The sequence below is a fragment of the Podarcis filfolensis genome (assembly GCF_964270895.1).
Source record: "Podarcis filfolensis genome assembly, chromosome: 12".
In the NCBI taxonomy this organism is placed as follows: domain Eukaryota; kingdom Metazoa; phylum Chordata; class Lepidosauria; order Squamata; family Lacertidae; genus Podarcis; species Podarcis filfolensis.
The window spans coordinates 12,711,370-12,728,926 of record NC_139614.1 but is presented as its reverse complement, the minus strand read 5'-3'; the positions used below and the strand labels follow the sequence as shown (position 1 = coordinate 12,728,926).

At 43.9% G+C, this 17,557-nt stretch overlaps 1 protein-coding gene across 1 annotated transcript in view; it reads left to right on the top strand.

The window, feature by feature from the left end:
* LOC310746417 (prostatic acid phosphatase-like) overlaps positions 1–17,557 on the top strand; it is a 38,009-nt gene that overhangs the window by 3,660 nt on the left and 16,792 nt on the right. Inside the window, exons 3-10 of the mRNA XM_083580132.1 lie at positions 260–346; positions 1,071–1,223; positions 3,087–3,188; positions 5,177–5,281; positions 6,614–6,746; positions 7,278–7,360; positions 8,384–8,490; positions 9,640–9,790. Coding sequence (XP_083436258.1) covers positions 260–346; positions 1,071–1,223; positions 3,087–3,188; positions 5,177–5,281; positions 6,614–6,746; positions 7,278–7,360; positions 8,384–8,490; positions 9,640–9,790 — 921 coding nt within the window. The remainder of the gene's footprint in view (positions 1–259; positions 347–1,070; positions 1,224–3,086; positions 3,189–5,176; positions 5,282–6,613; positions 6,747–7,277; positions 7,361–8,383; positions 8,491–9,639; positions 9,791–17,557) is intronic.

Genomic DNA, 17,557 nt, shown 5'->3' with positions numbered 1-17,557 from the left:
GTCCAGCCTCTTTTTTCAGTCTTGGAGACCTGCCACAAATCTAGATGTTAACCTTGTTCTCCTGGTGCTGTGGAAAGGAACAGGCCAAAATCCAGAGCTTAGCTTTTTCATGATGATGTAATGTACACCCAACACCGCGAGCCTAGAATACACAAAGTGTTCCTTTATCCTTTGAAATAGTCAGAAGTAGCTTGGAGGGGACGGTAAATTGCATCAATGAGTTTTACATGCATACTTTTCCTTTTCCTTTTTCCCACAGCGTGGAATGCGGCAGCAATACTTGTTGGGTCAATTCATAAAGGACAGATATAAGGACTTCTTAAGTGATGAATACAAGCGAAAGGAAGCAAGTATTGGAACTAACTTCCCCGTTTTCTCAGCAATAACATTTATACTAATATAATGTTAGGGCCAAACTATGATAATAATAATAATTAATAATAATAATAATAATAATAATAATAATAATAATAATAAATAAAATTTTATTTATATCCTGCCCTCCCCAGCCGAAGCCGGGCTCAGAGCGGCTAACCACAGTAAAAGTAACACAGTTTACATAAAATCACAATCAATTAATTGAAATACATTCTAAAATCAATTCATTCTAAAATGCCGCTTAGCTATGGATGAGTTTCCCCATGCTTGTTGGATTGGGACGAGCAAATAGAAGCAGAAGTGTAGTGATTTCCAACATGTGTTCAAAATTTACTCATAACTGTAATCCCCACAAGCCTAGCAGCATCCGCAGTGACTTTCCATCGCCAACCTTTCCCCTCTTTACAATGGCTACTATGATCATTGCAGCAGAGAGGGCGAGAGAAGGTGAAAGACCCTGTCTTTCCTTTCCCGTGTCCTCCTGGTTCTGTCCCACCCCTCCCACTGGATTTCCAGTTAGGAGATGGGGCACAGACAGAAAAAAGAAGACAGCAGTCACCAGAACAGCAACCCTGAAAGTGGGTTGGTGTGGGTATGCAAGTTAGAACTATACCTCCCCCTGTGGAAAACAACCATCTAGGATCAAAACAACAATACCATCCTGAGCCACTCTTTCATTTTTTCCTTCTCAGATTTATGTCCGAAGTACAGATTATGATCGAACCATTATGAGTGCTCAAGCCAATCTGGCCGGACTCTTTCCTCCTAAAGAAAACCAAATCTGGAACACAGAGATCGCTTGGCAACCAATTCCAGTTCATACTGTGCCACGTTCAGAGGAAAGGGTAAGGAAACGTGTGGTATTTTTAACCTTTTCCACTCCCAGTTCAATGGAAACATGGCAACCTGAGACGTGAATATTTCACTTAAATAGAGAGATAAATAGAGATAAGAGAGAGAGAGAGAGAGAGAGAGAGAAGTCTTGGAGTTATGATACAGCGTTAGAGCTTCTATTTGCAAAAACCAGCTGTAAAGGTAAAGGGACCCCTGACCATTAGGTCCAGTCGTGACTGACTCTGGGGTTGCAGTGCTCATCTCGCTTTATTGGCCGAGGGAGCCGGCGTACAGCTGCCGGGTCATGTGGCCAGCATGACTAAGCCACTTCTGGCGAACCAGAGCAGCACACGGAAACACCGTTTACCTTCCCACCGGAGCAGTACCTATTTATCTACTTGCACTTTGACGTGCTTTCAAACTGCTAGTTGGCAGGAGCTGGGACCAAACAACGGGAGCTCACCCCGTCATGGGGATTCGAACCGCCAACCTTCTGATTGGCAAGTCCTAGGCTCTGTGATTTAACCCACAGCGCCACCCACGTCCCTCCAAGGGCCCATGGACCAAGGCCATGGGCATGGGGAAGGTAGTCTGTGACGGCACTTGGAGCTTAAATGCACCAGCAGAAGTTGCAGTGTGCATTAAAATCCCTACTCGGAGGGGCACACTTGACCCTTGCTGCAGTCACACTCTGAGTATGGAAGATAAGAAAGTGAAGTTTATTGTAGGAAATATTTGTTGGATACGACAGATCCTAGGTGCAGCTGAGGTAAATGTACAAAGAACCATGCTTGCTCTTCCATCTCTGCAGTAGAGCGAGAAAGGAAAAATACCGTATTTTTTTCGTCCCATAGGACGCACCTAGTTTTTTTGGGGGGGAAATAAAGGGAAATTTTTTTCCTTTATTTCCCCCCCCAAAAGCAGGTCGGAGAAACCGAACCAGGTCGAGGAACAGCGGGATGGCGGCGCTGCACCTCCCTGCTGTCCCCTGAGCTTGTGGGGCTGGCCAATGTCTGCCCGGCGCAAGGGGCGCTCTGCTTCAGGGCGCCCCACCCGCCGGGTGGCAGGCTGCTATCCGCAGCATGGGGAGCCCTGCGGGGAACTCCTGCAGGGCTCCCCACGCTGCGGATGTCTGTCCAGCACGCGGGGCGCTCTGCTTCAGGGTGCCCCGCCCGCCGGGCGGCAGGCTGCTATTCGCAGCGTGGGGAGCCCTGCGGGGAACTCCCGCAGGGCTGCCTAGGCTGCGGATGTGTTCCCGAAGTGCCGGGCGCTCTGCTTTCAGCGTGCCCGGCGCTCCGGGAAGCAGGCTACTATCCGCAGCCTAGACAGCCCTGCGGGAACTCCCATAGGGCTGCCTAGGCTGCGGATGTCTTCCTGAAGCCTGGAGAGCGAGAGGGGTCGGTGCGCACCGACCCCTCTTGGTCTCCAAGCTTCAGCGAAAGCCTGCATTCGCCCCATAGGACGCACCCAGATTTCCCCTTCATTTTTGGAGGGGAAAAGGTGCGTCCTATAGGGCGAAAAATACGGTAACTCCTCTCAATGGTGGAGTGAAGAAGGAGGAAGTGAGGTCATCAGCCCTGAGAGTATCAGTTTGGCATCTGAAGAAAGGTCAGCACTGAAAGTCTAGCAAGCATGAAGGCTCTCCTTTCTATCTCCATGCAAACCCACCAAGCCTTTAGCACAAGCCTCCCCTGACCAAGGCAACTTTTTGCAACAGAAAAAGTGGGAGTTCTAATCACACGCTACTGACTGGTTGCTCTTCAAGCATCTTCCCACTATTAATCTGAATTTAGGATGGACATATGTATTATACACAGGCAGATGACAATATGAGGAGGTCTTTTTAGCTGATATGTTTCATTTCATTTCATTAGTTGTTGCATTATCCTGTTCGCGCTCCATGTCCAAAGTTCGGTCAGCTTCTAAAGGAAACTTTTGGATCCAAAACAGTCCAGGAAAAAGTGAAAAGTCAAATGGTAAGAAATGGAAAGGGAGAATCTTATGGCTGCAATCCATGCGAGTAAATCCCACTGAAATCAATGGTGCTTACTTCTGAGTAGACATACCTCAGAATGTGCTGCGAATGTCTGATAAGACAGCCAAATGCCTTTTGTTTCTTGATGTGACGTCTATTATAAACCGTTTTTCCTCATTATAAATTTGCTATTGTTTTGCTTACTGATCCTTTTAGCAGTTGTGCAAGTCAAACTGACTTCCATGGGCTGCTTAAAACTGGAGATGAATCAACCATCCCCAAACGGACTCCCTTATCTCTCTGAAATTGCAACCTGTGCACTGTGCAGCTTTGAAATGTTTTATTTTTCATGTTCCTGCCTGCTTGTAAAATAAAGCGAGAATCAATTTTCCCAAAGGGGGCAATGAAAGAGGTCTGGGCGGATTGCCTTGTTGGCTGTGGGGAGCAGGCCGTGGCGCTGCCAAGTTTGCAGGGGGCATGCACAAAATGCCCACTGGGGCCTCTCTTGCTCACTTTCTCTCTCCCTCTACCCCTCTGCCCTGGTTGGTTACTGCTCTCCACGTCCTTTTCACAAGCAAAAGGGAATGAAGGGGTCTCTTGTTCTTTCTTTGGGGGCAAAAATGAAAGAGAACGGGGTTCTTTTGTTCCTTTCTTCCTATTCTCTCTGAAGTGGAACAATAAAATTCAGGACAGATGTAGAAATGTCCAGTCACAGGCAGCCCACTAATAAGAAACTCCCCATTTGCACAGGGGTTGCGTTCCTGGCGCCCATGCGCATTGCTGGAGCATGCATAAGCCTGCCCCACCTCATTAAACCCCATTATGCCCACACTCCCACCCCCGTTCCATTCCCTCTTCTGGCCACAAGATCCACAGCAATGAGTGTGTGCACAGAGGTGCATCAATCGAACACACGTAAAATGGTCGCTGTCTGTACTATTTCACAGATGTGGAACACTGAGACTGGTGTCACTATCACCAGTTGTCAGGAGCACTTTTCTTTCAAAGCAGCCAGTAATTTCTTTTGACCACCTGTTCCCACCTGTGGTAAGGAGGACTGCAGAGATAAGACGGGCTTTGGCTGAATGTGGATTTTTCCAGCCTGCGGTAGCATCCCACCTGGAAGTAGTAAGAGGTTGGAAGTGTCCGTATTGGCAAATTCAAGTTGACTAGAGCTCAATAAACCCACCATTCATATCCTATGTCTCCAAGGCAATCTAAATCTTTCCCATCTCGCAGTCGAAATGACCATTGCATGGGTCTGCCTTTGAAGGCTCTTCCGAAGCTGTAACCTGACTGGTGCAGAACAATGGCAGTCAATTTTATTTCTGCTGCTGTCTTCAGGGGCCACTGAGCATGCTTAAAAGCACTCTGGTTGCCTATCAACGTCTTTGTTATGTACTGAGTTGAATAGGATCCAAAATGCAGCAGTCTGATTGGTCCTAGAACAATAGGATCCAAAATGCAGCAGTCTGATTGGTCCTAGAACAATAGGATTCAGAATGCAGCAGTCTGATTGGTCCTAGAACAATGCAGCAGTATGATTGGTCCGCAAGAGCCACCCTATCCAGCTCCAGGCGGAAGTGAATCCGCAACCTGATTGGCCTACAGGAGAATCCCGGAATTAGCCAATCATGTGCAGCCCATTATGTAAATAATGTATATAAAACAGATATTTGGGGAAAACTTTCATTCCTCCTCACCACTATGAGCTGAATAAAGAGCATGAAATCCACACTCGACTCCAAGTATATTTCAGTCTTGTTTGCCAATAGCTTTCAATCACCTTGTGCTCCTTAAGATCAAGCTCTGAAAGCCCACCGTTTAATTCTGTCCTCTAAGATTGGGGGCTACTGCAGCACCCCCTACATTATGGAACTGGCAGGGCAAAACTCTGCCCCATTAAAAAATGGCAGTCACTGCAGGATGAGGCCCTACCATTCATTTGCACTTACTGGTTCATTAATCCTTCTGCTGTTTATCTTTCAGCCATTTCTAGGTCAATTAGCATCTAACCTGGGATACGATATGAAGGCTCTTCTGGATTTTAACAGTCACAAACTCTGGAATGCGTACGATGCTTTACTTGTTCAGGTAATTTCTAGCAAACCTATATGGAACTCATTCAGCCCCAACAAAAAAGACTGAGGGGTTTAGGACAAGGTCAGGTGGCACATGGTAGATAAAAGCCACACTTGTGGCAAGGTCATTAACGATCCTGCTTTCAATATTATTTGTGCTGGAGGCTGTTGTAACCATAGTAGCAGAAGCTGCAGTGGTCCAAGCTACTGTTTACGTTGTGGATGAGGAACCATTTTCAGCTTCAGGGACGCATTTCCATCTAGGAAACCTTCCAAGGTAGGACCACGTATCAGTGGTGGTTTTAGGGGGAAAGGTTGTGTAGAGCTATAAATGTACATTTTACCTTTGTGCAGTTCTCAACCTGTGGGTCCCCAGATGTTGTTGGACTACAACTCCCATCATCCCTGAGCTCTGGCCTTGCTAGCTAGGGGTGATGGAAGTTGTAGTTCAACAACATCTGGGGACCCACAGGTTGAGAAAGGCTGGTACACACACACAAAACCACACACACACCTCTCTATGCTCCATATAAGAGACATTATCAGAAATCAAAGACACATTTCAGCCAAGCTAAAACACCCCTTTAGTTAGGCAGAGGCCTATTCTCCCCCCACAAAAAGGGGAACTTCTAGACTGAGTTCATCAACCCAGTTGGGACTGTGTGGATTTTTTCTTTAACTGCCATAGAGATGAGGCTGGGAGGTAAAGGTAAAGGTAAAGGTAAAGGTACCCCTGCCCGTACAGGACAGTCGTGTCCGACTCTAATGTTGTGCGCCCATCTCACTTAAGAGGCCGGGGGCCAGCACTGTCCGAAGACACTTCCGGGTCACGTGGCCAGCGTGACGAAGCTGCTCTGGCGAACCGGCACCAGAGCAGCACACGGAACCGCCGTTTACCTTCCCGCTATAAAGCGGTACCTATTTATCTACTTGCACTTAGGGGTGCTTTCGAACTGCTAGGTGGGCAGGAGCTGGGACCGAACGACGGGAGCTCACCCCGCCGCGGGGATTCGAACCGCCGACCATACGATCGGCAAGTCCTAGGCACTGAGGTTTTACCCACAGCGCCACCCGCGTCCTACTGGGGCTGGGAGAGGAGACCTCAAAAACCTATGTAGTCTAATTCTAATCCTACAATTGTGGAAATTTATTTAGACCAAATCCCCTCTCATTGTAATATGGTTTTATTGGCTGGCTGTGAACCATTTTGTGTGGGCCCCAATGTGGCATGGAATGGGTTTTCCTATATATAAACATGAAGGTCTGTGAAACAACAGAACAGATGAGAGCAAAGGCATGGCTGATAGATGAATCACCACCCGCTTTTATTTCTTTTCAACTGTAGAAAAAACATAAGCAGTCATTACCCGCCTGGGCTACTGACGAAGTCATGGACAATTTGAAAGATCTTTTGGCATTTTCCTTAAATGCAATGTTTGGGCTACATGAAAGAGAAAAGAAATCACGACTACAAGGAGGTAAGAAAAAGCAAAACAAAGCCCGCATCTTTCTATATGGCATGCATATTATCTAAAGCAGGAGCAACTAACTTATCTTGGTTCAAGGGCTGCATTGAAGGCTGGACACTCAGAGAGACCAAGTGCTGCATGTCTCATGTGTAGACACAAAGGCTGGATTTAGACTCATTAAAGAAACATTTCAGGAAAATGCATTATAAAGCTTATAGTGGAAAGTCACGTTGCCAAAGGGTCCAACTCTACAGCGCCATCTGGTGTCCCAATGTTATAGCGCATTTAAAACACTTCCTTCCTTCCTTTGCTAATGTAGCTGAGTCCGAAGTCACATTCCTATGTGTATATAGACCAACTCAGCACCCATATTGTATACCCGTCAACTGTCCCAATTGAATTGGGAGTATTACTAGAATGTTAGAACTTCTCTGCCCCAGCTGAAAAAAAAGTCTTTGCCAATTTGCTTTAACAATTGGTTAAAGATAAAAGGGCTTCTTGGTTTCACCAGCATTTGTATTCCTTTCCATCACCATTAAGGTCTCCTTGTGAAAGATATTTTGAATAAGATGACAGAGGCTACTGAGTCCACTGATGGAAGAAAAATGTTAATGTATTCAGCCGTAAGTATGAACATTTTAAATTGACCAAACCTTCTGTAGCTCGCATTCTCCTGCTACTTTTTGGCTCCCCTCTTTAAGCAGACTATTTGGAAATGTGATTTGTCTACTCAAGTAACATTATGCGCATCACATCTTTTAAAAACAGGGTTGAAAAACAGAGTGTCACTTTTTAATTTGAAGGGGAAACAGTTATGCTCTTGATGAGTCGCCCTACCCTCCTGGTCTGGATTGGGCCACATTCTGTACATTATCTTTGGGGGGCTGTAGGGAGAGATTTGGGTAGGAAAACTGCATAGCCCTCCAGCCCAAATCAGGGTCCCAACACAGCTCATGTTCCTGCAAAATAAAAGTAATTACACAGAGAAAGAGAGAGAGATGATTGACATAAGGTTTCATCGATACTGAAGGCAGCCTCAGAGCTGCAAAGAAACTACATGTTAAAATACTAAATTAGCTGACTGTCTGGAACTAGCCTAAGGTCTTACATCCCCATTTTGTTGCACATTTCATTCCCTTTAGTGCCTGCTTGGATTATTTGCAAGCATGATCCCTTCGCAATATCACATGTCCTAGAGACCATAATGAGGCCCTTGTCTAAAACGGCATCTTTGAAACTAGCAGAGTCTGAGATAAGAACTCTCTTTCTATATATTCATATATACACATATGTACACACACAAAAACTTCCGTCATAAAAGTTATAAGGAATTCTTTTTTCTCCCTTTTATAGCATGATACCACAATAGTTGCTCTCCAAGTAGCACTCAATGTTTTCAACGTAAAGCTACCTCCATACGCGGCCTGTCTATTGGATAGGTTTGATCTTCTTGCAGTCCATGGGACTCTCAAGAGTCTCCTCTAGCATCATAATTCAAAAGCTTCAATTATTCGGCGATCAGCCTTCTTTATGGTTCAGCTCTCACTTCCATACATCACTACACATATGTACACATACACATATGTACACACCCCCAAAATTCTGTCATAAAAGTTATAAGAAATTCTTTTTTCTCCCTTTTATAGCATGATACCACAATAGTTGCTCTCCAAGTAGCACTCAATGTTTTCGACGTAAAGCTACCTCCATACGCGGCCTGTCTATTTTTTGAGCTATATAAAGAAGACAGTGGGTAAATATGAACTCGTATATTCAATAATTATCAGTGATTTATTGGGTAAGCATCTGCAAATTCACTCATCTTCTCAAACACAGTATTTCTTCTCACAATTCCTGCACTGCTGAAATGGGTCAAAAATCAGTTGCGTTCCCTCTGCGTTTGAGCTTGACGTCTGGCTGTTCAAAATGCTATTGAAAAATTATTTCATAGCTGAGTGGCTGAGGTGTGCATACCTTTGAAAGACAGAAAGGGGTTGAAAGGGTTGAGTCACACTTTGTGCCAAATCTACAATATTGATCATTGATGCAGAGCTGAGAAACCCCAATTAAATCATAATTACTTGAAACAGCAGGTTAGAATTGGGCAACAATGAAAAGGTGTCATGGGCCTCCCAAATGAAAGACTGAGAGATGCTCAAGAGAGGTTGTCTACCCACTTTTTCCTAACTTTTCTCGATTATTAAAGAAAAACAAGACTAAATTCCACAAAATATCCAATTTCATGAAAGGATTTCTTAAACCACATCCAAAACAATAGTGCAGTTCTAGTCACACTTAATGGGTCATAAGCCCCACTGGGACTCACCTCTGAGACAACATGTGTATGATTATGCCTTAACGCACTTAATAGTTCTTATGAAATGGAAGTGAGGCCTGGGTGATATATGGCTGCATCTTGTAGAAATGACTTCTTCTTTCTTTGGCGATCACTCATAGCCGAGTAAGATTGTCTTACATAAACACGGTTTTAACAATGAATCCACAAGTGACTGTGGAGGCCAATTCTGGATCCAAATGTCCTTCCACAGTGGGGACATTGGTTTCTAGGCGGGAATTGATCACGGTGTGAATTTGCCAAGTATGCCTTCCTCCTAGCATGTTTCTCCCTTGCATCCTGAGTTCAAGTGTCTTCAAAGCCCATGACACCTTTGGTAAAGGCTGTTCTCCAACTGGAGCACTTGCAGGCCAGTGTTTCCCAGTTGTCAGTGTTTATACTACATTTTTTTAGATTTGCCTTGAGACAGTCTTTAAACCTCTTTTGTTGGCCACCAGCATTACGCTTTCCATTTTTAAGTTTGGAATAGAGTAGTTGCTTTGGAAGACGATCATCAGGCATCCGCACAACATAATGCTCTTAATGACCTACATTTCTTCTTTTCAGTGAGTTCACCATTGAGATGCACTATCGGGCCCAAAAAAACGTTCCACCGCAAGCTCTTGTTTTGCCGGGCTGTGAAGCGGCTTGCCCCTTGCAGAAGTTTAAAGAACTGGTTTCTCCTGTCGTACCAGAGGACTGGCAAGCAGAATGTAATTGATAATGTAGGATGGCATCATAAATGAGAGGTAAGATAGGTAGCAGGGTTGATACCAACACATATAAAACCGATGCATCAACGTTCAATTTCTCAGCTTGACCTTCCTCACAACACCCCTATGAGGTAGATGAGGTTGAATGGCCCAAACAGTGCACTTCATAAGGCTACCTTTGACCGTGACTCGGAAACTGCAACTAATCCTGAATGTGGCAGCTAAACTGGTGTCTGGGAGCGGCCGCAGGGACCATATAACACCAATCCTGAAAGACCCGCATTGGCTTCCAGTATGTTTCCGAGCACAATTCATAGTGTTGGTGCTCACTTTTAAAGCCCTAAACGGCCTCGGCCCAGTATACCTGAAGGAGTGTCTCCACCGCCATCGTTCACTAAGGTCCAGCTCTGAGGGCCTTCTGGCGGTTCCCTCACTGCAAGAAGTGAGGTTACAGGGAACCAGGCAGAGGGCCTTCTCGGTAGTGGCGCCCACCCTGTGGAACGCCCTCCCATCACATGTCAAGGAAATAAACATCTATCTGACTTTGAGAAGAGACGTTAAGGCAACCTTGTATAGGGAAGTTTTTAGCATATGATGTCCTCCTGTGTTTTTATATTTTTTGGAAAGCCGCCCAGAGTGGCCAGGACAACCCAGTCATATGGACAGGGTACAAATATTATTATTATACATGAATGTTAGAATGATGTTGGATAGAAATTAAGTGGTTTCCAGCTGTAATACTTCAGGAATATGGAAAAAGGGTATAAATAGGTTAAAACATAATTAAAATGATGTTGGATTGGAAATAAGTGGTATTTGTAACAAAGTTAATAAGAATATGCAAAAATGAATTGATAATGGATGAAAATACTGAGTTATAAAATGTTAAGTTATAGAGATAAGATAAACGAAAGAGGGTAAGGATTTGCTGATTCGATTATTTAAATGGGAATACAAGAAGGGGAGGTGTGAGGAAGTCAAAGAAACAAGCAAATGAGTTTCAAGTTATGAAAAAGAATTGTTTTTAATTTTTTGTATTTTTTCTGTGTGTTTATTCTTATTTTTTTGTTTTTTTATTATGTGTTTTTGTATATCTGTTTTTGTAAAATCTTAATAAATATTTCTTTAAAAAAAACAAATATTATTATACAGGTACACAGATGTATACATAACTTGTAATAACTATATGTGTATTTCTCAAAAATATATTTCTAAATGATGGCAGTGTTGTTGACCTTTTAACATGTTGCTATTGTCTCTTGTCTTCTACCAGGGTGAAAAGTAAAATCAAAGAAAAGGCAAATGAGAAAATTAACATCCCCAGGAAGGAAAGCGGACAGCAAATAAGTTGTAGGACACCAGAAACACTGCATGACTGTTGATGCTTTCGTGTGATTCTCATTATTAGGATTTTCATCTTCTCAGAAATTATTATGATCAAATAAATATCAAGCAAATAGATTCAAAAATTGACTTGAACAAACACTGCCGTCTGCCGCATCATTTACAAGTTAACGTGTGTCTATATACTAAATCTAATGACGGGAGGGGGGGCGGGTAACGAAAGCCTGGGGAGAGAGCAGCAATTGATTTTGCAACCTTATTGACAATATTTTTTAAATACTGTTTTTTTAAAAAAAAAGTTCAAATGTGCAACTGAGCTTCATATTCTTTTTTTAGAAGTCCATTTATCAAAAATGGTTAACATATTTTGGACATACTCATATTCTTCAAATACCACTCTTACATAACTGTGAAACTGAGCACTTGTACAGTTCCCATTCATTTCAAAGGGTGTTAGGACTTTTGAAGTCCCTGCTCCCATACAAGGTGTACAAGTTTTCTAGCTCCCTCCTCCCTGTTGAAAAAGATGAAAAAGAAACATAGGAATGTTTTGTCCTGCAGACCATTTGCCTTCCTACTCAATTGAAACTGACAGGTGTTCCATCAACATCAGTGTCACCTTGTCCTTTAGATTTGCATTTTGCTTAATGCTGGTAACCTTGAACTTGTTTGTGCCTTTAACCTGCATTTTGCAAATTATTGACACCCTTAAATTTATTAATGTTGTCAAAGCATTTAGACTCTGTTGCGTTATGGTAAATAATACAAATAATTCAGATTCTATATTCCCAAAGTCAATGATGACACAGCTATTAAGGATGTCCTTTCCTTCTCTGTTAGCTTTTGTTTATGTGACTGTTTCTTCCCTTTCACCTCCCTTTAGAGTTCTCAAACAGTAGATACGTATACACACACACACACACACACACACACACACACACTGTGTACATTTACCTGTAATGGGTTAAACAATGAAAGGGCAGTTAATCATGTTAAGATCTACAACTGCTCATCAAATCATATTGTGCTCTATAAATAATTTCCCGACTTCTTCTGAAACAGTGGTTATCAGGCCATAAAAAATGGCTGCAAGCAAAGCATGCAGAACAAATGTATATAGTGAATGGTTATTCCAAATCATTCCAAACTGATGAAACAGATTGTAAAAAAAAAAACCATGTTAATCACTAGATGTCATTATTTAAAATATCAGACTATGGTCAAATGAAGATGTTCCCACAGAACTTTACTCCAGAATTTCCACTTTCCCCCCACTCATGTTTTATAGGGAAGTTGTTGTTGTTGTTTAGTCGTTTAGTCGTGTCCGACTCTTCGTGACCCCATGGACCAGAGCACGCCAGGCACTTCTGTCTTCCACTGCCTCCCACAGTTTGTTCAGACTCATGTTTGTAGCTTCGAAGACACTATCCAACCATCTCGTCCTCTGTCGTCCCCTTCTCCTTGTGCCCTCCATCTTTCCCAACATCAGGGTCTTTTCCAGGGAGTCTTCTCTTCTCATGAGGTGGCCAAAGTATTGGAGCCTCAGCTTCAGGATCTGTCCTTCCAGTGAGCACTCAGGGCTGATTTCCTTCAGAATGGAGAGGTTTGATCTTCTTGCAGTCCATGGGACTCTCAAGAGTCTCCTCCAGCACCATAATTCAAAAGCATCAATTCTTCGGCGATCAGCCTTCTTCATGGTCCAGCTCTCACTTCCATAAATCACTACTGGGAAAACCATAGCTTTAACTATACGGACCTTTGTTGGCAAGGTGATGTCTCTACTTTTTAAGATGCTGTCTAGGTTGGTCATTGCTTTCCTCCCAAGAAGCAGGCATCTCTTATGACATTAAAGGGAGTGGGCAGCGCTGTGGTCTAAACCACTGAGCCTCTTGGGCTTGCTGATCAGAAGATTGGTGATTCGAATCCCCATGGTGGGGTGAGCTCCCATTGCTCTGTTCCAGCTCCTGCCAACCTAGCAGTTCGAAAGCACATCAGTTCAAGTAGATAAACATGTACCCCTGCAGCGGGAAGGTAAACGGCATTTCTGGGCGCTCTGGTTTCCGTCGCGGTGTCCCGTTGTGCCAGAAGTGGTTTACTCCTGCTGGCCACGTGACCCGCAAAGCTGTCTATGGGCAAATGCCAGCTCCCTCGGCCTGAAAGCGAGATGAGCACCACACCCCATAGTCGCCTTTGACTGGACTTAACTGTCCAGGGGTCCCTTTACCTACACAACATTGTTCTTCTGTGTTTTTCCTGTGTTCCTATGGTTTCTTTCTAGAACTTGCCCAACCTGATTTTTGGGGAAAGGGGGGAGTAGAACCGAACAGTATCATGATCTCCGCAGGTGTAGATCATTTTGGCACAGCGGTTCTGCCTTTCTGAAGGGGCGTAGCTTTGACACATGCACCTTAATCCAAACAAGTCAAAGGTGCTCCAGTTCAAGAGAACATATCTGAGAACATATTTGCTGTGGCAAAGTCAGTCAGAGATATTAGTGTTTACATGGTGGCAGCAGAATACCAGTAGTTGGGAGAATGTTTAAGGTACTAGAAACCTGGAACTGGGGACCCTATAAGGCAAATAGGGTTTGAGAGAACCTTTACCAAGCAAAAGGAGATTGGTGATTTGAATTAAAGGTCCCTCTTGCTCCTAAAGTGATGGACTTGGGCAGCGGAAGGTGCCTGGTTGTCTGGTGCTTTCAGGGGCAGGCAAGCCCTGCCCTCACCTGCATGACATCAGGCGTAGGGTGAGTGGCTATGGTTTGCCCAAAACAGCTTCATGGGCCAAATGGGAAAGTCTGATGAGCCAAGAATAAATAATTAAGAAATCACCTCAGAAGCTGGTGGTCTCTTGCTTTGCCTCAGGGAACAGTACAATCATGTAAAAGGTTGGAGGCAACCATGAACACAAACAGCAAATGGACTTTTAACGTAATTTAAAATGAACACCACAGATATAGAGAAATATTATAACCTCTATCACCCTAACAACCAGGCACACTCAGCTCCTGTCTTGCCGTCCTTAAGGGAAAGGTAAAGGGACCCCTGACCATTAGGTCCAGTCATGGCCGACTCTGGGGTTGCGGCACTCATCTCGCTTTATTGGCCAAGGGAGCCGGCGTACAGCTTCCGGGTCATGTGGCCAGCATGACTAAGCCGCTTCTGGCGAACCAGAGCAGCATACGGAAACCCCATTTACCTTCCCGCCAGAGCGGTACCTATTTATGTACTTTCAAACTGCTAGGTTGGCAGGAGCAGGGACCGAGCAACGGGAGCTCACCCCATCGCAGGGATTCGAACCGCCAACCTTCTGATCAGCAAGTCCTAGGCTCTGTGGTTTAACCCACAGTGCCACCCACATCCTTGCCGTCCTTAGTTGCCCTGTATTAACTAAGGAACATGATTGTGATTGTGACCGTAATGGATGCCCATGTCCTTTTAAAAAAGCTCTTGCCAAGCTACCTCACCAATTACTCCTGAGTAAGCTTAGCAATCATGCAACAAGAGGAGAAGTCCTCTCTGGATCAGGAATCTGTTAAACAGCATTGTTACGGGTGAGCAGTGAGGTGGCAAGATCAGAAGAATCTTTATTTGCATCAGCCACTAGCCATTGCAATAAAATAAAATAAAATAAACTGAAGATAGAGGTAAAAACTTAACTGTACAAAATAAATTTTGGAGGTTTACATCAATAATCAAAGATCTTATTCTAATTGCCCCTGCTAAAAAAACCTTGCAGTTTTTGCTGTCACGTGATCATCTTGATCTGCTCAAAGAAAGGACACGGTAGCAATGGTTGAGCAACAATAATAGAGGGGTAATAACCTCACTCCTCAAATTTTTATGAAGAGTGCAAGCCAGAAGCACATGAGCCACTGACTCAATACTGCCATCTCCACATGGACATAAGCGTTTTTCCTGCGGAATTTTTTGAAATCGACCCTCAAGTACAGCCGAAGGCAGTATATTCAATCTTGCAAAAGTGAAAGCGCGTCTGTATTTTGGAACTGTTAAATTTTGCAAAGAGGGTGCCAACATGTCAGAATGCCTAGGTAGAAATTAATCATACCATGGACAAAATTTCCTTATCGTGGCCAAATTATTCTGTCGCTCAATATCATATAGGCACTGTCTAATTAAATTATTTGGTTTACTGAAGCCCAGTATTAACAACTGTTGTTAAACCTGAAAAGTAAAGCTTTTGGTTGACAATTTTAGTCCAAGCACTCTCATGGCTATCTTGCAATACTAAGGGTAGTAGATCAGTGGGGTTTAAATTTAGCCAAAGTCAATAATTAAATGTCCTATGCCAAATCTGTAATTCAACAGAGGGGAGATTAGCCTCCAAGTTCAATGAAGCATTTGGAACACAGGATGGAACGGGGGGGAATTGCCTTAGGAACTTAGATTGAACAGCTTCTGTAAATCCAAGGTGAGTGCCTGTCCAGATCTGAGCCCCGTATAATAACTGTGCTTGGGGTTTAGCTTTAAACACTTCAAGGGCTGATGGTATGTGATTGCCAAGTGAGGTGGCAATGTTTGCCAAGGAGACTAAAATGTTCAGGATTGTTAAACCCAAAAGAGATTGTGAAAGAGCTTCAAAAGGACCTCTCCAAACTTAGTGGGTGGGCAATTAAATGTAAAATGCAATTCAATGTAAACAAGTTGAAAGTGATGTATGCTGGCATTAAAAAAATCTTAATTTCACATTTATACTTATGGGGTCTGAACTGGTGGGGAATGATCAGGAACAAGACCTTGTGTTTATAATGGCTGCTTACCCAGTCCTGGGATGGGTGGCAGTTGTGGCTCTTAGTCAGGGGTCAGCAGGGGGCCGGTCTACTGTCCCTCAGACCTTGTAGGGAGCCAGACTATATTTTGGAGGGGGGGGGAATGAACGATTTCCTATGCCCCACAAATAGCCCAGAGATGCATTTTAAATAAAAGGACACATTCTACTCATGTAAAAACACGCTGATTCCTGGACCGTCCGCGGGCCAGATTTAGAACGCAATTGGGCCGGATCCTGCCCCCGGGCCTTAGTTTGCCTACCCATGCTCTTAGTGGTGGGCTCTGAGCCTCAGGGAGCAACGCTGGTCTGGGCGCTTGGCAGTAGGGGAATCCCCAGTACAGCCGCTTAGAATGGCGGGAGTTCCCACTAGCTGTAATTTGAATTTTGGCCAGTCATTTTGAATACTGTGTACTGTCACTTCACCTCACAAAGGGTATTGCAGAGTTGGAAGGGGTTCAGAATAGGGCAACCAAAATAATCAAGTGACTCACCTCTGAAGAAAGTTTTTAGTATAGCGAAAAGGTGACTGAGAGGTAACATGAGAGAAGTTTATAAAATTATTCATTGCATAGATATAGTGGCTAGGGAACAGTTTCTCCATCACTCTCTCTCCTAACAGTAGAACTCATGGACATCCAATGGAGATTAACGCTGGAAGAATCCGGACAGATATGTGGAAGTACATCTGGAGATGCAATGAGGTTCAGGGTATTGTTGTTGTTTAGTCGTGTCCGACTTTTCGTGACCCCATGGACCAGAGCACTCCAGGCACTCCTGTCTTCCACTGCCTCCTGCAGTTTGGTCAAACTCATGCTGGTAGCTTCGATAACACTGTCCAACCATCTCATCCTCTGTCGTCCCCTTCTCCTTGTGCCCTCCATCTTTCCCAACATCAGGGTCTTTTCCAGGGAGTCTTCTCATGAGGTGGCCAAAGTATTGGAGCCTCAGCTTCAGGATCTGTCCTTCCAGGGAGAACTCAGGGCGTTCTATCATATGTGGTGGACTTGTAAATGGGTAAAAGAGTACTGGGAAATAATTTATAATGACCTGAAAAAAATGTTTTAAAGTACTCCCCCTGCCCAAAAAAAAAAACCAGAGTCCTTTTTGTTGGGGATAATTCAGATGGAAATTCCCAGGTGTCAGATTCCCAGACGTTATTTATGTATGCCACTACTGCAACTCATGTTTTGTTAGCCCAAAAATGGAAAACGAGCGAGGTCCCAACCAAAGAAGAGCGGCAACTTAAACTGATGGAATATATGCAGCCAGCAGACTTAACATATAGAACAAGAGAACATACGTTTAAAGAAGATTGGAAAATGTTTATTGAATATCTGGGTGAAAGTTGTGTATACTTAGAAACGCTGGTAGCATTAAGATAAATTCAACAGTGTAAATAAGTTTTGATGGATGTAACAATGGAATATTCAGTGGTTTAGGTTATGCAGGGATGTATGGCATGCAAACTGAACCACGGAAGGAGAAGAGGCGGTTCCCATAGGAGGCAGTCATGACAGCTTAGATGTCTGAGTTCAATTTCTGCTAAGGGTTAATGCCATTATGGCCCACTGGTGGTTGTTTCCCCTTGGCAATAAACTTTTTAACATTCTCTTGTTCAATGAGCACTTAATCTATGG